This window comes from Psittacula echo (genome assembly GCF_963264785.1).
Source record: "Psittacula echo genome assembly, chromosome: 1".
NCBI classification, from domain to species: Eukaryota; Metazoa; Chordata; class Aves; order Psittaciformes; family Psittacidae; genus Psittacula; species Psittacula echo.
In genome coordinates, this window is record NC_137735.1 from 127,585,705 (window position 1) to 127,610,382 (window position 24,678).

At 42.1% G+C, this 24,678-nt stretch overlaps 1 protein-coding gene across 1 annotated transcript; it reads left to right on the top strand.

Annotated features, from left to right (window-relative positions):
* Positions 1 to 9,105: 9,105 nt before the first annotated feature.
* On the top strand, positions 9,106 to 11,256 carry IL22 (interleukin 22; the record flags this gene model as incomplete). The annotated part of the gene is made up of 5 exons (XM_080630549.1): positions 9,106 to 9,306; positions 10,107 to 10,172; positions 10,274 to 10,417; positions 10,647 to 10,712; positions 11,119 to 11,256. 5 exons carry the CDS (start codon positions 9,106 to 9,108, stop codon positions 11,230 to 11,232), a joined length of 591 nt encoding a protein of 196 aa, XP_080486675.1. The 3' UTR covers positions 11,233 to 11,256.
* Positions 11,257 to 24,678: the final 13,422 nt, after the last annotated feature.

Below are 24,678 nucleotides of genomic sequence, written 5' to 3' on the forward strand. Positions count from 1 at the left end.
CTTGTAAGGAGGGGGTAGACAACAAGGCATGTTTTTGTCACATACAGTCCAGATTAAGTCCCAAGGCCGCACAGTGCTCTTAAGTCATTATAGGTATGTTGTGTAGGGATTTTTCAGCCTTTGCAATGAACAGATCCATATGTCTTCTGTATTACTCATGGATCTCTGTGTAGTGAGTAACGACTGAAACTTATCACTCCTGAAAGCAGGTTTGTCTTCACCAATGCCTTGCAGGGCGCCCAAGTTGCCCCTGGACCTAGGAGCCACAGCCTGAAATGCAGTGTGTGTTGCAGAAAGATGAAAGGAAGTGAAATTACTTACCAGCCACCAGCATTCTCCTTCACTCATAAATTCTTCAAGTCCAGATACTAAGGTGTTTTCCTTATTTGACTCTTGGTGTCATTGCTTTCTGGCAGTTAGTAGTGGAGGAAAAAGGGATTTCCAGATACTATCAGCAATACTCTTCAGGCAAATTTGTAGTACTTGAAAATGGGGCAGGAAACAGAGCTGCTTTGAACAATTTAGTGTGTGCTATTTGCATAATGCCATATTGCTTCATTACCTCTGTCCTTTCTTGCAAGGCTGAGCTGGCCCCTCATGTTCTGGTATCTGAGCAATTCTTACCATCTGGTAAATTTGTCAGTAAAGAGCCCCATTACCATCTGATGCAAGTGGAAGCTTTGCTATGCTCTTGTTGACCAATCTTTAGCGTAGCCCGAAGGGAAATTGTTCCATTACCCAGATGCACACAAATGTGTGATAAAGAAAAACAAGCGAAATAGTAATTTTCATTTGAAGTGACCTAAATTAATGTCCTAATTCCAGCAGTTACTCAAACCTGTGCAGACAGGAACCTTAGGAAGAGAGGGGAGAGTGGTGGAGCTGCGGTTAAATCTTTGGGGCACAGACAGTTCTTTGTCTTTGCACTGAAATCCAGTGGGAATGTGCTAATCACATAGCAGTGATCACACTGAAAGCAAAACCTGGAGGGTGGACAGTGGGTGGTAGCTAACCAGAAAACTCCAGTTTCATAGAAATCCAAGTTGTGTTTTGCTTTTTGATCCGAGTCTAATATTGTGTTGAAGAAGGATATGTGGAGTTCCATGTTAAAATGTGAATGAGTTTCCTCAATATTCTGGTATTTATTTCAGTTTATCTGTGATGGATGTGAGCTGACCTTGTGATGTTTCTGTTTTGTGGCTGTGTTCTAGAGAAGCGCAGGGAGCGTGACTGAGCCCGGCCTAGCGGATCTGACCTTGGCGTGCCAAATGTGCTGCATGTGGGAAGAGTCCTGAGAAATTCCAAAAGGCAGCACTTGGTGGTCCTGCAGCATCTGGTTAGGGTGGAACACAGAACTGTAGAACACTCACCTGGAGACTTCCGGGAAGGGGAGCAGGGCCTGATAATGTTTACAGTTTACACACCTTTTGTTAGATGGTTTATTCCATTCATGGGGTTGGATTAAAATTGTAAGAGCTTTTGAACTAATTTGCTGGGAGGAGCTTGCTCTTTGCAAGGACAGTTTGGTGGTATAGTTGTGACAGCAAATCCTCCTTAGTGCAGACAGTTCTGCAGTGGAGGGGAAGAAAGCAACTGAAGCTTCTTCCTTTCTGCTTTCCTCAGAGGTCTTGATAAAGTCTGCTGGTAAAGCATATGTCAGCTTTGTAAATGAGACTAATTTGTATTTATGGCAGTTTACCTTTCCTGAGGTAACTAAGGCATGACCTGTGAAGGCCTCAATGCTTTTCCTTTTAATGGGGTTTATATCTTATATACACACATATTGTGTCTCTTCATCTGGTATAAAAATGGTTTTTTTGCTCAAGATGACTTTGTTTAATACTGTCATGTGCTGGGTTGTCTCCAAAGCACCTACTTTAAGACCTGAAGTAAAAGAGGAATGGCTGATAGGATCTAGAAACCCCATACTTCTGGATTTCTCCTTACATCTCTAGTTGCTGGATTGGTGTGACACACATGTACGGGCATCTGCTGGTGCACCCTATTCTGGAGAGCCAGGTCTTGCCCCGAGGTCTCTCATGCAGACAGGGGAGACCTGCCAAGGCTTGGTGCCCCTCCAGCTAGAGTGCGTCCATGAGTTCCCAGAGCTGTGTTCTCGTGAGGAGCATGTTCTTTGTGTTTCCAGTGGAAAGCTGGCTACAGCCTGTTTATGTATTTTACTTTACACGACATGTGGCTGAAAACAGATAACCCAGAAAAATAGCATCGTAGTTGCTAGGCCTTAGCTATTTTGTTTGATCTCCTTTTGGCCCCGTAAATCTCACATTCTTGACAACATTCCTCTCCAACAGGAAGCTTGCTGACTCAGGCTCTCTTGGGAGATGGGCAATAGCATAACCTTGGGGTGGGGAAGGGCTGAGGCCTGGGCTGTTGACATCCTAAGGACAGATACTAATTAGAAGACTGCTGTTAACGTCATGAGAACTGTCACCTCCTTGTCTCACAGCCCTGTTACAGAGAATAACTGAGCAGCCAGATGCTCACCTTCGGGAGATATTAGTGAGCTCAGAGCCTCAGTGGAAGTGCTGGTGTGTGGGCAGTGTCTGGGCACAAGTATTTCACCTGAAATAATGTTGCTTCCCTTCAAAATGGCTTTATTTAATTACTTAAGATGGTGTGGATTTATTACATGGTAAAACTGGTGGTACTTGGAAAATCAAGGTGCACAATACTGGGGCTTTCTTAGCCTGAGTAGCTGCTTGTGACTGAATTTTGGATTATAAGCCAGATTGCAAAATTCTGTTCCTAGTTAGAGTGGTTTTCTTTGAGATACACTATGTCAGTAATTCCACTTTGCCATGTCATGAGTCACTGCTGTGTAACCACACCACATTAACAGGAAGCACAGAAGTTTCAGTTCACCTGATCTGACTATTTGCAAGACAGAGTTGGATATATGTAGGTCACTATATAAAGTGGCAGTCTCACCATGCATGTGTGATTTCACAGTCTGAATTTCCAATTGGTGGAAATTTCCAAAATTCCATTTGGTGGAAGGGCTAATAGCGGTATGTTTGGTGGCATGAGGCTGTGTGCACCAAGGTGATCTGAAATCCGTTTTCTCCTGTCTGCATAAACTAAATTATGGCTCCTGTCAGCAAGTCTTATTAAAATTTTGGCTTATGTTTTACTGACATTGGCAGCAATTGTCTCCAGAGGCAGGACCACTGGACTAACATCTGTTGCACTTCCATTAATGTTTCTTCTTTAGTGAATCACTGAATCCTTCTGGCACTGCAATGAAAGTTACAACTTCAGTGGTCCTGGGGTAGCAGTAATAATGTTGGTAGCAGCCATATAGTGTTGTCTCAATGTATCTCTGGGTGGCTTTCTCTTGGGTGTCCGCTACATGAATGTTCCTGAGGTGAAAATGAAGTTATTTATACCAAAGTGGTTTTTTTTCTTTTGTCCAAGAGTGTAATCTAAAATTGAGACCACAATGAACTATTAGTTCCCTTCCACCTAGACTTTTTGTGATATGAAATCATAGAACCAACTTGGTGGAAAAAGATCATCAAATCCAACCATTACCCCAGGACTGCCAAGTCCAGCACTAAACCGTGGCACTGAGGGCCTCATCTACACAGTTTTTGAACACATCCAGGGATGGTGATTCCACCACTGCCCTGAGTAGCCTGTTCCAATGCCTGATCACACTTTCAGTGAAGAAATTTTTCCTAATATCCAATGTAAACCTCCCCTGGCGCAGCCTGAGGCTGTTACCTCTTGTCCTGTCACTTGTTACTTGGGAAAAGAGGCAGACCTCCACCTTCCCACAGCCTCCTTTCAAGCTGTAGAGAGTGACAAGGTACTCCTCAGCCCTCTCTTCTCCAGAATAAACAACCCCAGTTTCCCTCAGCTGTTCCTCATCAGACTTGTGCTTCAGAGCCTTCACCAGCTTTGTTGCCCTTTTCTGGACCCGCTCCAGCACCTCAATGTCTTTTTTGTAGTGAGTGGCCCAGAACTGAACACAGTTCAGTTGGTCTAGGTGCAGCCTCAGAAATGCTGGTTTTATGATGTTTATTATATAGCATCTTAGGAAACCCAAAAATTATGTAACAGAACCAAAAGATTTTGATGAAATACCAGACATATAAGCAAAAGTGTTACTGTTAGAGGAAATGTGTTGCTCACTGTCTAACAAAAGTGTTACTGTCAGGGGAGGTAGGTGAATTGCACATCCTCTGCAAAAAGCCTGAGTCAGCAGTGTCTGTACCGAGACCTGACACAAGAGTCTTTCCCAAAGTCACCTAATGCTCCCAGGCTAAGCAATTTTAATAATACTTCTCCTCATAACAAAAGATTCACAGTATCTATCTTACACAACCTTAAACCTGTCATGAAGAAAGCAAAAATAGAACAGTGAAATGCGTCATGTCCTCTCCCAATCTCTGCGTTGATACAATTTCCTACAAATAGAAAATGAATTCTATCTGCCATTTTTAATGGTCATGCCCAGAAGATACTTGCCTATGTACTAGAATGTTTCCATAATGAATGGAAGAATTACAGAACAGCTTATTTGGAAGTTTTATAAAGAAGAGCCAACTTCCATTACTATGTTTTCATTGCTGGCTAGAAAGCTAACTAAAACAAGGCTCCACTGGAGCTTGAGCTGAAACATTTTTAGTTTGATTTAATCTCTTCAAGCTTGAAAGTCTAGGCAAAAGCAGAGAATACCTGAAATAAAATGCAGTGAACAAGCTCACAAATGAGCTGGAACAAAATGAAGGGATGAGCATGGCCTTTTTGTGGAGTTGAGGATGTTTCCCTATAGACTGTATGTTTAGGTATTATGTGACCTTTGGTCCATTCCTACAGATATTTAAGGGGGAAGAATTTCATTGCCAGGTAAAAGATCCAAGAGGGCGATACACAGGTTCACTCTTCCACATGCCTGATCTTGACAAGGTTTATCATCCTGAACATGTTTCCGATAATGCAATACAGTCCTACCTGATTGAAAACGTACTAAAGCTCAAGAAAGTTCCTGCATGCCAGCGTGCTGGTGATGATACACAACAGATGAACATCAAAGTACAGTATGGGTTATTCACCTGTAGCCTCATTCAAAGTAAGAAGGAAGTGTCTGTGGCTTTTGAGGTAGACGTGATGTAGAGTTCCAGTCCTCCTCCTAAAATCCTCTGTCTTCAATATGGGTCAAGAAGTCATTGTCGAGAATATTCAACCACTACGGTTTCTCAATGAATTAGGGAAACCCCATGTAATTACGCTTTAGAAGTTCATTGCTGAGGTCAGTGATAGGATAGAGGTTTGACTCTTGGGATAGCACTGGGGAGAAAATATGATCTGTGAAAAAAGTTATATTTTTCATTAATTGCACTTGCAAAACAATGCAGAGGGTACTTTATAGAGGGTGTACATGCAGAGGTCTTTGGTGGGTTTGAATTAAAAGCATAGCTACTAATCTTAAACATTAAAAATATCATTAAACCTAGAAAAAGTCATAAAACTAAGAAGGAAGATTACTTTTTTTCCCCCACCTGAGCTTGGAGAGGTCTTTCTCAGTGTTCATTTTTGTTTGTTTGTTTTCAAGAGAACTTTGTTTTATAAAGAAAGGCTTGGCATTCTCATGTATCACAAGACATCAATAGTTCAGGCTCAAAGTGAAATTAATAAATTACCAGTTCCCACAGCAGTTGCTAGAATACTTGACAATGTTAACATAGGAAAGAATTAGTGAGAAAGGCTGCTCTTTTAAGACATGTTCTTCAGATGCATTTTTTCCACTTTATTCTTGCTCCCCAAAGAGCCACCAGCGATGGTTTCAGCCACAGTACCACATTTTAAATTAAATGCAGCTTTCCTTCCACTCATCTCTTCTGCCAGCTCTGCAGTTCAGAGCAGCCTGTTTGTGGAGGGGAGTCTAAGTAAGGAATTTCCTTGAGGTTCACCTTCAGTGCTGGCTCAAGACCTTATTCTTCAGAAGATCATTGTATATCCTCCTCAAACAAAATGAAAGAGAAATTTTTCTTCAGCTGTAGCAGAAACCTTCCAATTCCTTCCTCCCTGTCTAGACTTCAGCTGAGGACTGGAGTAAGATCTACAGATAGTGCAGGTTTTTAGATCCATCCTTCCGTAGAATGAAATGCTGGATGTGTATCTCCTGACCAGGCAATGGTGAGCTAGACAGAAGAGGTGATAGCAGTGTCTTGTCACATCCTTGTTCAGTGCAGTCACGTAACAGAAATAACAGACCGCGGGAATGGGAAGCATATATCCACTTCCAAAGAAATTCTCTTCATGTGTTACAAGGGATAACTGCAGCCACAGCTGTGGCACATCCAGAATCAGCAGCCATCTGGTGGAAGGTGGTTGGGAGGAGGCCAGGAGTAGACTGATGAGCATGGAAACCATACAGTCTGCTAAAATGAGTGTCCAGCAAAATTTTGAATGCTCGTTCTTGAGCTGGACATACAGCAGGCTAAAGGGATGGAAGATAGGTTGTAATAACTCACAGCTGCAAACAAAAGGTTAAATAATGCAAAGGCTTTAGGAATATCATATTGTGAAATATGAATGAATGAACTTCTAATACGCGTTTCAGCATTTCAGAGCCTGGAAAATAAAGGCGAATGATGCATGTAGGCAGGAAAACTTAATTGAAACAAAGCTTTTTTTAAAGTCTCAGAAGGAGGATGTCATGGCACAGCCAAAAATTAGCATGACCATGAGAGGTGGCTGACAATGTAGATGGGAGAAAGAGAGCCTTATCAAGTCTAGCTTAATATTTTCTATGAAAATAGGTATGTCCTAAATGCATGGTTTCCAATGTTAGAGAAGACAGACAGAAGAGATCCTGTAATGACTGCATAAAAGAGGGCAGGAGAAAGATTCAGTATCAAATTCCTCATCCCTCTGCCTGATGCTGCTTAAGTGTCCATCAGGCAGTGTGGGAAGCTTGTGATCAGATGGGCTTCTTGCATTGGTTTGAACAGCTGTAAGTAACACAAGTACTTACGCAAGTAATGAACCCTTTCCACGGGATTGGAGCCACAAGAAGGGGCCACTCAAGCTGGATCCGTGTCTGAAAAAGTGACCAAAAGGATGGAGAGGTGGGATCTGGCAGAAGGGCAGGAAGACAGGGGGTCTGGACCAGAGAGGGTCTGGACCAGAGAAGGTCTGAATGCATGTTCACAGCTTTTGTTCTGGGTTTGGGACTTTTCTACTGTGGATGAGCTGGTGAAGGAGTGCAAGAAAACCTCAGAAGCAGACTTTGGTTATCAGACTGTATTTAAAACCTGGAGAGGAGTCTGTGGTAATGTACTTCAGGGGAAGACAGTCCTTCAAAACAGCCTCCCTGGCTGGATTTCTCCATCTGGTCTTTAGTGTCTGTCTTTTGGCTAAGAATAACTCAACCTCCCATCTTCTCATCCCATCTTAACCTGCTGCCCCACTGGGCCTATTAGCCTGGCAAATGAAAAAAAAAAAGATGGAAAAGAGTTTATAAACATGTTATTGAATAGCTTTGTGGTGCTATACACATTTGGGGTGTGAAATACATCACTGACATCCTGGGTCCAGACTTGCTTTTGCTGCCTGCTGCAGTCAGGATGCTGTTAGAGGCTGGGTATGGGAATAGGTTCTTGAGCTGAGCATGGAAACGGACCTGGTGATGATGACTTCAGGGTGACAGGGTGCATCTTCAAAGGCACAGACTGTGCAGAGCTGATGTGATAGGTATCTGAAGGAAACTGAGGCAACACTGAGGTATGGAGAGATGAATTCATTATGTGGATGTATCAGGGGAGGCTAAAGCATAAACCTGGTGCCAGCAAGCCTTTAGGCTGCTTGCTTTCAGAAATAAGGACAAGAGCTGTGCATCTCGGCCCATGGGGTAAGGCTGGTTGTCGCTTTTGTCCTAAGAACCTCAGCCACAATGGGTGATACCAAGCCCCAGGGTTACCCCTGTTCACTCCCAGAGGCAGAGCTGAAGCCTCGGTTTTCCTATTTCTCACATTTGTCACCTGTGTACCTTGTGGGTATTAGGCAACCAGGAGTTTGCATTTGTACCAGGTCTGTGTCCTCATGCATTACCGTCTACAGCTGGGTTGCAAATTACTCTCTAAAGAGAGCACAGTTTCCCTTTGGCACCCTGCATAATATTTCAGACTGAAGGGCCAGGAACATGGAAATCACATGGATAAGTAAGTGCATGACCACCTCTCATGACCTCTGGTCATTACACCCAACTACAGCCTGGAATATGGATAATTTTTGGAAAAAGGGAATATGGAGATCAGAAATGTGATAAAGGCAGTGTTGGTCCTACACATTTTCTTATCTCTCAGAGAGGTTTCCACAGTGATGGGCAGATGGCCAGTGACCCCAGCGGGCCACTGTGTGGGAAAAAGTATCTGAGGGTAGGAACCATACGTGGTCAGTGCTTTGGGTCTGGTGCAGTGTTTGGATCTGACCACTGCTGTATTCTGGTGAGCAGCAGCAGAGCACCAGTCATTTGCTGCAAGGTTAATAGTTGGACTTGATGATCTTAAAGGGTCTTTTCCAATCTAAATGATTCTATGATTCTATGAGCAAAAATTTATATAAGTTACACTCTCTGCTGTAAAATTGCCAATCCAATTAGGTGTTACAATCAGGACAGGATGCTCAAACCTGTACAGTTCTCAGATATTTTTATGCAAAGTGAATTCAGGATTCCTGTCTGGGTAAAAGCCCCTGCTTTGGCCTGCATTAAGATTTGGTTTATTTTATAAGAAACTGAAGATTCTAATGGCCTTGTAGTTGTATTTGTGGGTTTTGTAGTGGTTAGGTAGTTCTCAGAAGAGGATACTGGAAAGCAAGAGGGTTGCTGATGTCATTTTTATTTACCACCACTACGCAAAAAAAAAAAAGCTGAGAGAGATGCTGGTGGCCCTATATAAGGTGCACCTCACCTCCTGCAGAGCACATCAAGAATCACTGCAAAGGTAAGGCTTGCAGCCTTTGTGCCTCTCTCACTCTGCCTTGCCCAATCTCCCTGATGCTAACACTGCTCTCTCTCATCAGTGCTGAGCACTGTAGCCGAAACCTGCTGCGACGGACAACTTTGGATTGTGAGACATGGCCTCCCTGCAGACCTTGACCAAGAGCTTCTTAGGATGGGTCTTCTTCTGCTGCTGTTGCTTCCTCCCTCTTCTTCTCACCAGCCCTCTGCCTCCAAAAGGGGCAGGGGTGGCTTCTACCGTCCATCATACCTGCAGGCTCAGGAAGCTCAGCTTCCAGCCCTACATCAGGAATCGCACCTACACCTTGGCTAAAATGGTACAGTACCTTGTGTAACCTTCATGTGGGATCTGAGGACCTCCTTCTCCACCAGTGCCCTGACTTCTCACCTTCAGCATTCCTCTCTCTTTCTCTTGCCTTTCTCCAGAAAAAACATGCACTTGCAGTAAGGCAGAGCTTGAGCATGTGGAGTGGGTCTGTTGCCCAGTGGTTGTGTAGGCAGGGGAAGCTGCTTCCTCTGTCTCTTCTCCTCCTGCTCCTTAAGGGAAAATCAGTCCCTGGCACAGCACAGCTCCTTCTCTCAAGCGGCTGCTGCTAGACTGGGACAATTGTGAAACCTGAGCTTAAATTTCTCTGTTTGCCTAGTACATTTGGAGCTGGACATGTCCATGATTCCAGCCATGGCCAGGCAGCTCCTCAGGCATTGTACAGTGCTTTGCTTGGTCAAGTTTCTTGGCTGCTCTTACCACGAGTGAGTCCCCCCTTGGTGTATGCCGTTGAGTGCTGCAGCATCTCCCAGCAGTGCTGCGGGCCACCGTGAGGCTGGCCACTGGCGGCATCTGGTTTAGTCATCATAGCCATACGACATCTGACGTTGAAGAGTGGGACAGGAATTCAGACTTCTGCTTATTTATTTTCTGGTGATACTAACCTTAAGTCTCACCCAGCTCAGGGGCGAAGCAAACAAAATGTCCTAGCTTATCTACCTGTAACAATATGTCTCTGGTGTCATTTCCCTCTTTTCACCTGCTCTATTAATGATGAAAACCTTAGGGTTTGTTGTTAATTTTCACGTAAGGTTCCCATCCCTGCCTGACATTTGCCTTTTCTTCTCTCAGGCCAGGGCCTCAGACGAGGACACGGACAACAGGCTCATTGGGCAGCAGCTCTATGTTAACATCAGGGTAAGCCTTACACCCTTAGGTGTGAAGACTGCTCTTTGCAACCTTCTCCAGCACTTGATCTCTTGCCATAAGTTAACATGACCTTTTACTTGCATACATAGGAAAACAACCGCTGCTACATGATGAAGAGGATTGTGGAGATTGTAGTGAAAGATGTCCTCCTCACTGAGGTCAAGGACCAGTACCCGTACGCTGCAGAGGTGGTACAGTTCTTTGCATCCCTGACCTCGGAGCTGAGCAGATGTGTGAGTAGCGTTGTGTTTCTTTCCCTAACTCTGAGTTGTGACTGTTGTCACTGCTCCTGAATCTCAGAATGCTGCAAACAGTGGCAAGAGGCACTGATATGAAAGGAAACCTCAGATCAAAGATATCAAACTCGAGGTTGATAGAAAGGTGTGTGTGTGGGGGGAAAAAAGCGGCACATTGTTGCATACAGCTGCTGCTGTTACATCTGGATTTTGTCTGTTTTGTTAGAAATTCTCCGGACACAGAGAGCACATTGAGAAGAACCTGGAAGAAATGAAGACTAAACTGAAAGAGGTACAATTTCCCCTAAAATTTAAAAAGAGCTGTTACAAACTCCAGTGTTTTAGTTGGATTAAGGTTGACCCAATTATGAAACAAACTGTGGAGATTATTTGGGAGATGAAGCCTTCATGGGCATTAAAGAGGGGATTAGTGATGTTTCCACTTCAAACTCTCCTTCAGTTGTTTACTCTCTGCACACGTTATGGTAATTTAAAGCTTCAGAAGTCAGGTTGCAGGTAATTCTGTATGCTAGACTAGATTAGAATGATCTAGTTTATATTTTATGGTATAATGACTCTAACAGAACCACTTGAGAGGATAAGGAGAGTAAGTTCTTGATTCAGTTTCTGTGACAAGCCTAATTTCAATTTTCTGAGAAATAACGAGATGCTAAAACTTATATTCTGCTCTTTTCTAGTTGGGAGAGAATGGAAAGACTAAAGCCATCGGAGAACTGGATTTACTGTTTGACTACATAGAAAATGCCTGTACTGATATCCCAAAGAAGGGAGGGAACAAGAAGAAAAACTGAAAGAATTTCAGGTCTTCAGATCAGTCTTTAAGAGATGTCTCCGAAAAACTCTTGCTATAATACTATGGACACCCTTCCTTTCCCCCTCTTCCCCTCGATGCAGTAATTTTTCACTCATGCCTATAATAGCAAAATAAGTAGGCAGAGACAGGATGCATATTGCTGCCTGCTTTGAAGGGAAGACTCCAGGACAGTGTTTGTGGCTCCATTTCAACACAGGACATTAGTTATTTTCAAAGGCACGCCCCTGTGCTCCTCATCTCCATAGGAATAAACCAACTGTTTCTGTATTTTATATGCTGAGATTTGACACGTGTGCATCAGCTTTGATCAAGGTAGGCAGTGATATGTAGCCAGGATGTTTTGAGCCTTTTACTTGGAAATCTCTCTTGCATATGTTGCCCCCTTCTGACCTTTACCTGAAAAGTTCAGAGTAATTCAGAAATAATTTTTGTCATTCCTATTTAATAGTAACTTATTTTAAGGTAATAATTATACTGTACTTTTATTTATATATATTAACTGAAAGTTATCCAAAGAAATGTATTTATGAAGCTGTACCAGAGAGTTTTAAGCGAACTATGAAATTAAAACTGCTGTGTGATATTTATATTCAGATGTATTGTTTTATATATACTTATTCTTTAATTTATTATAATAAATATTTTGATCCCCAAATGTTGCCATTTACTTTTATTCAAACACAAGGGAAATGACATATATTGTGTCTGTGGGGCTGTTGGGCCAATGGCTATATTCTTGTACCCAGAAAGGATGCAAGCTTGGTCTGAGGACATGCTTCTTTACCATAAGGCTGTAATTTCAGTGTATCCCAGGCCAGGGCTTAAGAGGGAGCATATAGGTCAGTCCTTCTTTTGGGAGATGGTAGGAAAACTAGCATCATTTACGAGAATCAGTTGCTTCGTTTATTGATTCTGCTTCAGTATGCCAGTAGACAAGATCCCATCTTGAACAGCTGCTGGTGAAAAGTCCCAGACTCTGTCTCCTGAGATGAGATGGGGACAAACAGTCAGTCAGCAGTTGCTACTGAAAACTCAGAGCACTGTGTTCAGGCTGCCCCATGGGCACACTGAGCACAGTGCTCTGCAGCATCAGGGATTTGAGAGTGCTTGAGAAGTGCTTGGTGCCTACTCCTGACACAAGCTCCCAGGCAGGAAAAAAAAGAAAATAAGTCACTGAAGAGCAGTTTAATCCACCATTACCATGTCCTTCAGCAACGTCCCTGGGCAAAGACAGAGGAGTTGCTTTGGTGCAGAAAGGGATACTGGTAACTGAAGTTGAAGAGGTGAAAAGCATCCAAATAGTGAGAAAGCCAGAGGAAATGTGCAGTAACATTGTCAGCAGCTGGTGAAGACTTCTTGAGCAAGGCTTTGCCATTTTTTCATCAGGGAAACAGGAATCCGATCCAAATAAAAACAAAACAAAACCAGAACACCATAAATAAGTCAGGAGATTATGATCTGGTGGCAATTACAGAGACGTGGTGGGACAGCTCGCATGACTGGAATATACTCATGGAGGGCTATGTCCTTTTCAGGACAGACAGGCCAGCCAGGCGGGGTGGTGGGGTTGCTCTTTATGTGCGAGAGCAGCTGCAATGTACTGAGTTCTGTCCAGGGACAGGGGACGAGCGAGTTGAGAGTCTGTGGGTGAGAATTAAGGGGCAGGCTGGCAGGGATGATACTGTTGTGGGTGTCTGTTACAGGCCACCAGATCAGGGTGAGGAAGTTGACGAGGCCTTCTACAGGCAGCTGAGAGCGGCCTCACAGTCACAGGCCGTGGTCATCGTGGGGGATTTTAACTTCCCTGATGTTTGCTGGAAGGACTACTCAGCAACCCAGCCACAGTCCAGGAGGTTCCTCCAGTGTATGGATGATAACTTCCTCATGCAAATGGTGGATGAGCCAACCAGGAGAGGAGCGCTGCTGGATCTCATCCTCACTAACAAAGAGGGTCTGGTCGAAGCAGTAAAGGTTGAGGGCTGCCTTGGTTGCAGCGACCACGAGATGGTGGAATTCAGGATCTTGTGTGGTAGGGACAGTACAATAGCAAGTAGAATTGCAACCCTGGACTTCAGCAGGGCAAACTTTGGCCTTTTCAAGCAATTGCTAGGGGAAATCCCATGGGCAAGGCTGCTTGAAGGTAAAGGGGCCCAAGATAGTTGGTTGGCATTCAAGGATTGCTTATTCCAAGCTCAAGAGCAGAGCATCCCGACACGTAGGAAGTCAAGGAAGAGGGCCAGGAGACCTGCGTGGCTAAATAAGGAACTGCTGGGTATGCTCAAGTGGAAGAGGAGAGTTTACAGGTCATGGAAGGAGGGGCTGGCCACTTGGGAGGAATATAAGGCTGCTGCTAGAGGATGTAGGAAGGCAGCTAGGATGGCTAAGGCCTCCTTAGAATTAAATCTGGCGAGAGGGGTCAAGGACAGCAGAAAGAGCTTTTTCAAATACATGGCAGATAAAACTAACACCAGAGGCAATGTAGGCCCACTGATGAACGGGATGGGTGCCCTGGTGACAGAAGATACAGAGATGGCAGAGTTATTGAATGCCTTCTTTGTCTCTGTCTACTCTGCCGGAGGCAGTCCTGAAGAGCACTGTACTCCTGAGACCTCAGATGAAGCCAGGTCACTGGAGCAGTTTGCCTTAGTCCATGAGGAATCGGTTAGAGACCAGTTGATCAATCTGGACATCCATAAATCCATGAGTCCAGATGGGATGCACCCATGGGTGCTGAGGGAACTGGCAGAAGTCATTGCTAGACCACTCTCCATCATCTTTACCAAGTCTTGGGAAACGGGAGAGGTGCCTGAGGACTGGAGGAAAGCAAATGTCACTCCAGTCTTCAAAAAGGGCAAGAAGGAGGACCCGGCTAACTATAGACCGGTCAGCCTCACCTCCATCCCTGGGAAAGTGATGGAGCACCTTATCCTTGATGCCATCTTAAGGCATGTCAAGGATAAGAGGGTTATGAGGGGCAGTCAACATGGCTTTACCAAGGGGAAGTCATGCTTGACCAACCTCCTAGCCTTTTATGAGGAAATAACACGGTGGATGGATGATGGCAGAGCGGTGGATGTGGTCTACCTTGACTTCAGCAAAGCATTTGACACAGTCACCCACAGCATCCTCACAGCTAAATTGAGGAAGTGTGGTCTGGATGATCAGGTAGTGAGGTGGACTGTGAACTGGCTGAAGGAGAGAAGCCAGAGAGTTGTAGTCTATGGGGTGGAGTCTAGTTGGAGGCCTGTATCTAGTGGAGTGCCTCAAGGGTCAGTACTGGGACCAGTATTATTTAATATATTCATCAATGATTTAGATGAGGGAATTGAGTGTACTGTCAGCAAGTTTGCTGATGACACTAAGCTGGGAGGAGTGGCTGACACGCCAGAAGGCTGTGCTGCCATCCAGCGGGACCTGGACAGGCTGGAGAGTTGGGCAGGGAGAAACTTGATGAAATATAACAAGGGAAAGTGTGGAGTCCTGCACCTGGGCAGGAACAACCCCAGGTTCCAATATAGGTTAGGGAACGACCCGTTAGAGAGTAGTGTAGGGGAGAGGGACCTGGGGGTCCTAGTGGATGGCAGGATGACCATGAGCCAACACTGTGCCCTTGTGGCCAAGAAGGCCAATGGCATCCTGGGGTGTATTAGAAGGGGGGTGGTCAGTAGGTCGAGAGAGGTCCTCCTTCCCCTCTACTCTGCCCTGGTGAGACCGCATCTGGAATATTGTGTCCAGTTCTGGGCCCCTCAGTTCAAGGACAGGGGCCTGCTGGAGAGAGTCCAACGCAGGGCAACTAAGATGATGAAGGGAGTGGAGCATCTCCCTTATGAGGAAAGGCTGAGGGAGCTGGGTCTCTATAGTTTGGAGAAGAGGAGACTGAGGGGTGACCTTATTAGTGTATATAAGTATATAAAGGGGGAGTGTCACGAGGATGGAGCCAGGCTCTTCTCAGTGGCAACCAATGATAGGACAAGGGGTAATGGGTACAAACTGGAACACAAGAGGTTCCACTTAAACTTGAGAAGAAACTTCTTCTCAGTGAGGGTGACGGAACACTGGAACAGGCTGCCCAGGGGGGTTGTGGAGTCTCCTTCTCTGGAGACATTCAAAACCCGCCTGGACACATTCCTGTGTAACCTTATCTAGGTGTTCCTGCTCTGGCAGGGGGATTGGACTAGATGATCTTTTGAGGTCCCTTCCAATCTCTAGCATACTGTGATACTGTCTAATATCCTCAAATAAAGGACTAAGGGTGGCAGTGCAGATAAGGAAGGCAAAGTTTGTAAACACAGCATATCAGGGACATAAATGTAAAAATGCTTGCTAAAAGGATATCAAGAAGACATCCCATAAACAGATACTATAATATGGGAAAAATGTTGGCAGGAAATCTACCTTGATCTACCTTGGTGGGTTCATCAATTAAATGCAAACAGAAATGAAAGTTAGTCCATAAACAGTTAGTTTCAACTTATACCAGCTGCTGGGGTTAGACAACACTGAAATGGAATTAAACTATCCCACACTGCTCTCAAACAAAAGGGATTTCAAGATAAAAGCATCCATTCACATCTAATTTGAACAAAGTTTCCATGAGCTGAAATGATAACACTTTCTTGTGGGAAGTCACATACTGGATTGGCATATGACACATCTGGGTGATGGATCCCTTTTACCTGTCAAACTAGATGCAATCAACATGGTTTACTTTGTTCCACACTCTCATTTGCATCTCACAACATATGAATTACATACCTGCTCACAGTCAAAGCAGAAGTGACCCAACAGTGACAGCCAGCCAGAATTTGGTACCACATAACAGTGTTGGGGGTGTAACCTTTTGATATATTTAGTAGGATATTTATTTTCTTTCTTGTGGGATAAGAAATGGTATTGTCAAGAGCTGTTGGCCAGCATCCTTTCTGTTATCACTTGAGCTTGTGACAGCTGAAAGCAAAGGGAGGGAATTAAGCACCTAGTGGAGAGCTCATTTCACTGATCTTTGACAGACACAGTCTATCCCAAAGATACACCCAGCTTCATTTACAGTCAGTGAAGGGTAATAGGAATTATCTAGGTGCCATTAGTGATTTATAAAGATTGTGCCTTTGGACAGAATAACGTGACTTTTCTCTAAAAGTACATGTTTTCCTCCTTGACTATAAATGGAGATTAGACCATGAATCACACATGCTGTTCCCCATTGATATAATCACGTCACAAAAGGATAATTAACTTATTTCCTTCTTCCACTTTCTTTAGGCCTCTTTCACATCGTCCTTGTTGAGCTGCACTACCCAGAAATGTCAAGTCAATCTCTCAAGCTTTCCACACTGGGGCTAAACCCAGTTAAAAACCCTTTTGTCCACAAAAGTGTAAAAATGAAGTCAACAATTTATTAGCTTCTCTAACCCTGAAAGCCATTCCCTGGAAGACTCTCCCATGGAAACCTCTCAAGCTGGAGCTCTGAAACTGCGACACAGCAGATTTTGCAAAATTTCCTTCATAGATGTAGTTGCAGGGCATCTGTGACTCGTGCGTGTGCGAAGGATGGCGGGTGATGATCAGTTTTGAACAAAGGAAGTAGAAGTTGGAGGTTTCCCTTACAGACAAGGGAAATATGTGGGACAAGCCACTGCTGACCAAAAGTAAGGTGTAGTTTCAGCTAGGCAAGATGGGTTTCAATTTAGTCAATAGTTATAGCTCAAAAAAGGAAAACCATACTGAAATGTTTTCTTCTGACATTTTCTCAATTAAATATTTGAGGTTTACACTTCAAAGTAGTGTTTTGGTTTAGAATTTTATGTACATTTTCTTTCAAAGGTTGAAAAGAGATTTGAAAGCAAAATGAACTGTTTCATTTTGAGTTGGAAGAGTGCTTTGGGCTGGCCCTAAATGAATTTTTTTGGTTTAATTTTTCAGTTGGGTAGCCAAAAAGAAACTCAATTGTTCATGCAATTCTGATTTCTGTTGCCCTATTTTCCTTTCCTTAGCCTGCCTTCAAGTTGCAGATTATTTGTAATTCCCAGAGGTCTTCAACCTACTGCTGTTAGGGAAGGCACCTGCTCTACATCCTTCATTGAGGACACCTCCATTGTAGAGTCTGGAGGACCTCTTCCCAAGCAAAAATTGATGGAGCTGTCTACTGCCTGATTGGCATTCTGTTGGTTCTTCCCTTTGCTTACATTAGCTGATGTTTTTGCTACACAGATAATCATAAAACATTTAAACTACCTCTGAAACTTCATATTGTGAAGACAGAGGAACTCAAAGCATGAACAGAAGTTTCCACATCCTGCTGAGTAAGTATTGTGACAGTTTAAGAAATATCTCTTAAATACATTGCATGGAGTGTTACTCAGTTATGAGATTTACATATTCACTGTCTGAATATATACTTCAGTGACCTAGAATAGTAGAGGGTTTATATTTCGAATTTGCTGCTGGAAGTATGTTCTAGACAATGAAAAGAACTGAAGCTATCCTGATGGTAAACCAGCAGCACACGATTATGCTAGCCTGTGTTTTAAAGCACAATTAGCTAAACAATTAGCTGCTTTGAAGAAGGAGTATACTGAACAACAGTAAATGACTGATAATATTTTCAGTCATGGCCATCATCTGTGCCCAATGGGTGTTTGTAGAATCTAAGAAAGCGCTTTCTGTTTAATCTTTACATTCTAAATACCTGGCCAAATTCACAGATTGCTATAATTTAATCTGGAATTCACTGATGAAGGGTTTAGAAAGGAAGATGTTTCTACATCTTTTCTCCTTTAAAGAGAAGTTAAAAAAAACCCCAAACATTTTTAAGTATGGTTCATATATCTTCAGCAAATTGGCATGAGAGCCAAATAAACATTTTTTGAGTATGAAGAATTAAGGCATAGCATTGAATATTTCCAAGATCAGATAATTTTTCTTCTTTAGGATTGAATAAGAAAGGGCAAATCTTCAAACTAAAAGCATTTTCTCTTTTGCTTAGGGCAAAATAAATTGAAATATTTTGAAAAAACAGACTGACAAATGTGTCTTTGATCAGCTGACTTGAAACTGTTGCATGGTTGTTTCTGCAAGAACCAGTAAGGTTCTTCAGTGGAAATTGTAGCCTTAGTTTCAAATGACTGAACAAAAAATATTGTTTCCTGAAACCTGAGAAATTGCACTGATTTAAAGTTTATTTGATCCTATAATTTTCCAAAAGAGGGTTGCTTCTGACTCCTACAGCACATTTAAGGAGTGGTGATGGTGTTCATTAAGCTGTGAAAGGAATCATGTATCTGTGGTGAAATCTGAAAGCTATGAAGTCATGAAGATTGACTTTCTGGTATGTCTTTTGCATTAGGCATTGACATGTAAGAGCTCCCCAATGGATTAGCTCATCATTTATCTGGTCCTGCTCCACAGAAGATAGAAAGAAAACTCCTACTGACTTCAAAGTGTATAAAATCAGGCTTATAGTTTGTGCATCAAATTAATCATATTACAGAGAAAAAATGAAAGATTTCGGCACAGATGTTAAGATGGAAGTGATGAAACAAGCCCTTCTCTATGAAAGGCTTGTTTCAGAAAAAACATTTTATGACACTTATCGACTGTTTGTCATTGCAATGACCCTTTTTTTTTGTCTTAGGTTAATACTTCTTATCAAACATGTCTCTCAAATTTCTGGCTTGACCACCCTTTCTCCTTTAGTAGTTACCCTTTATAATGTGACTCCTGCCAGTCTTGAATGGGAGAAATAAAATTTGGATTATTATTCCTTTAACTTTTTTATATTTTATCAAAAAAAAGATTGGATAACTGGGATTTTAGGTGGATAACCCCAGATTTAGGGGTTATCAACTGTGATGCTCATTTTTACTGTGGTAGCTCAAAAATGTAGAACACTTGTTTGTCAAACACAGCATTTCACAAAAAGTATGATTATTGTGTATGAATTAACATGTCAACTTCAACACAACGATCATAGCTCCTGTGTGTAACAGAGGTTCCATTAAGTTTGGGAAAGCATCTTGATTTGATGGGGCTCATGTGTGTTTCAGAAAATGCAAGACAGTTACTCACACATGAAATGTTTGGTTTAACCAGACACGCAAGATTGAAGCTTTCAGAACAAGGAGATGCTCAACCTTGGCATTATGCTCTCTTTTTTAATCTGCTAATGATTCATGACAAAGATTTCTGTGGCAGTGACTGGGAACACAAATCACTGGCCAAGATTCTGATGCTGCAAGTTGGCAAACACCACAATTTTCTCTCATTTTGATAATAGCCTTGAATGAGTCATCTGCCCCAGCTTTGGTGCCAGAAAACTAGCTAGCAAATTCTTCTGTGCTGCCCACAGGCACCCACAGAGTCTCTGTTCAGCAGAAAGAATGTTAGGCAGATGAGGAAAGGTATTTTCTGAGGGCCTGGTCCCGTCCATCAGCCCTGGGTCATGAGCACAGACTCAGACTCTGACATCCAGCCTCCAGTGGTCTATGGTTGTGCATGACAAATCCCAGATGTGGAATTCAGGGAGTTATGTTGCTCACGGGTCAAGCTACTGGCAAGAGAAAGAACCAGAAACAAACAGCTTCGTCTATGCTGTTCTACTTTGGAAACCTTCTGGCAGTATTTATGTAAACTTAATTTCATTTTTCATTTTTAACTGTTTTCCATTGGTACTTCTTACATTACTTGCAGTTGTGAACTTCAGTTTAAGTTGGTAACCCAGTGACACTGGAAATGAATAAATAATAAAGAATATGTCTTAGGTGAGAAGAACATGATTAGGTTTCTCTGAAAATAGGAAGAAGGGAGCAACTCATCTTTTCTTTTCTATACTTCTGGAAAGTAAAACAGAGAATTTCTTAGAGCTGCAGTATGAAGTTTTGGCTGGGAGGGTTAGGTTTATGCTCTAACCTGATTATCAGAACCGAGATAAGAGAGAGGTTGCAGACTGATAAATGATGTCCTGTTCTTTGCAGTGTGATTTACAAGAGTATATGATAAATAAAATGTTTGTTTTTCAGAAGTGACAGATTAGTAAAAATAAACCCCAGTGTGTTCAGAGGTTTGGGCAAATATTTCAGACCTAAAATACTTTTCAGGGCTTGCCTGCAAATTTTGAAACAGGTTGGTTGAATATAAAGGGAGCAAATCTTCTGAAGGGAAATATGCTAGAAAAACACTCCTTGCCAATGAAAGGAGTTTTCATGTGGAAAAATTTGCTTTCGAATAGTCTAATCTAAGCTTGCAGATGTGGGGAAACATTTCAGAATCCCTGAAGAGCTTATTTGGTGTCCCATATTGTGTCAAAATTCACTGAAGTTTGCATTGAAACTGCTAAAAGCTTCTTCCCAAACTGAAAGTTTTTATTAGAGATGAAGAAAAACATCATGAGAACAAGGCTGACATGTGATTTTCCAAGCTCATACAGAGGGGTATAGTTTTAACCTCTTTATGTTGATCTAACCTATACAAATAATCAGAAGAATGATGGCAAAGAATATATCTACATATATATTTTTTTCTCTTTGTAGCAAATGTTGTCTCTGAAGGTTTGATCAAGACTGAAAGCCTTTTCCCATTGATTTCTTCCCCCTTTTTTTTTCCTGCTGGTAGAAAACGGGTTTTGTGAAGAAATCAAAATTTTTGCTGCTTTTCTATGTAAACACTGATTTTTTCCTGGAAATTGAAAAAACTGGAAAGCCCAGAACTGATATTAAATTGAGGGGGGAAAAAAAAAAAGAGTTTTCGTTGGTGGTTCACTGGAAATTATGGGTCTTTATTTTAAAAAAATGGAAAGTAGCTCTTTTCTTATGGAGAACGTCAACAACTTTCTCATTATTTTCACTTCACTCCTACAAACATATTAGATGATTAATACTTCTGTCACAGTTACAAAATTAATTAGATGTATGGAAGATTGTAAAGTCAATGCTCATGTCTGCAGCTGTAATTTGCACAAAAGGATCCCTAAAAAAATTGCAAAATCTACAGAAATGGAGATGGAATATTTCTGATTTGTTTAAGAAGCTCTTAAAGAGGTGTTTGTTAAAACATCTCTTCCATAATTAGAAACATTATGAATGTTTTTACGTATTGTGCTACAGCATCAGTAAAGAGTAAAGCCTAAAAATAGGTTAAAGATTGAAACTTCAGACAAACAAGCTATCCAACGTTAGGTATAACCAGTAGTTTACTTTTCCCTAAGTTTCTAAAATAAATTACAAATAATGCAGGAAATATGAACTTTATTATTATATTCTTGGTTTCTAGGTTTAACCACTATCATCATTAATATCTGCTGAATAAGATTTTATTATATTAATTGCAATAAGCAGTGCTATCTTTTAGATGGTAATACAAAGTTTCCCATTTTTTTCAACTGGAAATTTTTTCCCTGATCTCAAATGAAAATCTCAATGCGTATTTTGACTTGTGACATCTCTTCTTTCTCTCTAAGTGCTACTTATATTTTGTTGTTTTCTTTTTCTGAAACTTTCAGAAGTCTCTACAATCCCTTTCTTATAAATACTACCAAGAAGCAACTCAGATTTTACTGCACCTTTAGGTACTTCTCTAGTGGCCTGTGCCACTGAACCTCTCGTGACTAATTCATTATTTGGTTCCTATATACTCTCTAGCAAAAAAGTGCCAGCTGTGATCATAGCTATCATTAAATAAGTTAATTTTCTACAAAAAATGCTCCTACGGATGACATTCATTGAAAGCACTGCTTCAGAAAGAAAGCAGATACAGAGCGGAAAACAAGTCCAGAGACATGAAGGGGTTGAATGAAAGCTGGGGAGATGGCACCATGGCAGCAATTTCTGAGTGAAGGTCACAGACTTCTCAGCACTCAAGAACTACTTCTGAGAGAAAAGTAACAGAGGAAAGCACATTTACTACTAATAGGTTTAAGCTCACTGGTAGGAAAATGACACCTTCAATGGAAAAATGCCCTGGAATGTCGTCTTCCTGCCTACTGCAAATTTGCTTCCCTCACTTTTATTCTCTGATGCTAGTATTGGGAGAATCAAGGCTGCAGCCGTTCTGCAGCAGTCAGTCCAACAGCAGCCAGGATTTTGATACAAATCTTCTTTGAGATAGGGAGGCATCCTGAGAGATGGCTTGGCAAATATTTCACATTTTACTGTGCAGGAGTTTTTGTTGGTGTTTGAAAGTGGCAGGCTAAAAATGATTCAGCTTCCAGCAAACAGAAAACTTTCAGCTGGATAGCTTCAGTTCGTCACTGCAACTGTAGAAATACACTGCAAGCAAACATTCCCTACATTACGTTTTTTTTTCTAGTAAAAGACTATTCTTGCCAATAAAAATCAGATATAATGATTTTTTCTTAACGGGGTTTGTTTTGCTGCCTGCCATTAACATGGCCATGCCAGCTGAGAGATTCAATGCCAGAATTGTTCACCAGTGTCTGGTTAGATTACTCATACCTCTTTATGTCCTTAACACTTTAATTTCTGAATATTGTCCAGAAATTCAATTTCATTACTATTTTAAGTGACAGTTCAAATGTTCCTCACAGGACACAGCTGTCCCTGAGCAGCCTGCTCAATTCATATCTTACATAACGTTCTTTTCCAACACCAAGATATCTTTCCAGACACTGCAGTTTCTGCAGCTTCACAATGTTCTAGCCCTGCTCCCAGCTGACGTTACTGATAGTACGAGCTGTGCTTGTACCCTGTTTTGGTATTGCCAAGATGCTCAGGGGTGTCCAGGGTTAAAAGAACAGAGGGGAAAAACCTTTAAAAATCAAAATTCAAAAGAGAAGAAAGCAAGAATGGTAAAAAAAAAAAAAAAAAAAAAAAAGAAAAAGAAGTCAGGGAGACAGAGATGTGCACAAAGGTAGAAGGAGAGAGAAGCTTTTCAGTGTAAGAGTGGTGCCATGCAAATTGACCCACTTCTATCAGCCTAGCAGCTGTGGGCATCCTCCTCCCCCAGAACCAGGCCCAGGTTTCCATGTGGTTTGCATTTTACTGTCATGATTTTAGTGCAACCTTTTCATGAAGCCATGATGAAATTGCAAGAGAAAGCAGGTCACAGACTCTTGAACACTCACTCCTCTGTGTCTCAAGAGAAAAAGAAGAATTTGGAATAGCTGCCTGCCTATGTGGGTGAGCTGAGCTGTCTGTTACTGCTGAGCACATCTGTATACTCTGCAGAAATACCCCTGGACAGGGATTTCCTAGTGTGAGTTTGGTGGTGGCAGATGAATGTTTTCTAAAGAGTCTGAGGACTGAATCACTGTCGTTAAGTGAGATCGCTTGACTGGCTGATGGGAACGATGGGAACATGCTCAAACACTTTGTTCTATCTATCTTTCATAATCGCTTTTCCTCAAATACAAGAATACAACAATATGACTAGTAAAGGCTATATACATAAAGGTTTCATGTAAAATTCAGCTCTTGTGTAGCTATGAAGTTTACTTTTATATAACTGATTTTTAATTACACAGCTGGAGATGTTTGAAAGGTGTCTTGAGATACCCAGGGAGTGCTGAACTTTCTGTCAAAGCAGCTGATTGTTGGCCATAAAAATTGCTACTGCTTTGAAAACTTAAATTGTTGTCTATTTTCTGTGCACAGAGGCAAAATGTTAGTTTTAAGTACCTTGGTGATTTCAGTCTGGACCCTCAATATGCTCTGTAATCTGTCTCTGAAAAGACTGAATGTGCTAAGACATTTCTATTAGCTTGACAGACATTTGCTGGCCGTCTATCACCAAACTCACCAAATTCAAAGCCAGGCCAGTAGCACACAGAGATATACCACTTGAACCAGCCTGGACCATTTCTTTAAGATAAGAGCAGATCAACAGTATATTTTATAGCAATTCAGGTTTGAGGCTTACTCAAGAGATGTTACGCAGAAAGTGCAAAGAGATGCAAAAGCCCAGAGGAAATGTAATTGGGTTTGGTTGCTTTTTTTTTCTCTTGGTTTAGTTTTTCATCTTCGTCTAGGTTTGAGTCTGATTTCTGCTTTACTTAGTGCATTAAAACTTCTCTAAGTCATAGACTGAAAAAACATCTGAGTGTGGTTGATATGTAGTCCTGGTGGTGAGAGCTGTAGAGATAATGTATTGGAGCATCTTTCATCTGAGGATAGGCAGTGAGAGCTGGGAATGTCCAGCCTGGAGGAGATAAGGATCAGGCAGATCTTGTCAATGTGTATAAACACGTGAGAAAAGGGGAAGTAAGGATGAGATCCAGGCTCCTCTCAGTAGAGCCCAGTGGCAGGACAAGAGGCAATAGGCACAAATTAAAGTGCGTGAAATTCCATCTCGACACAATAAGACAGATTTTTAGAGTCACAGAATCATAGAATAGTTAGGGCTGGAAAGGACCTTAAGATCATCTAGTTCCAACCCCCCTGCCATGGGCAGGGACACTCCACACTAAACCATG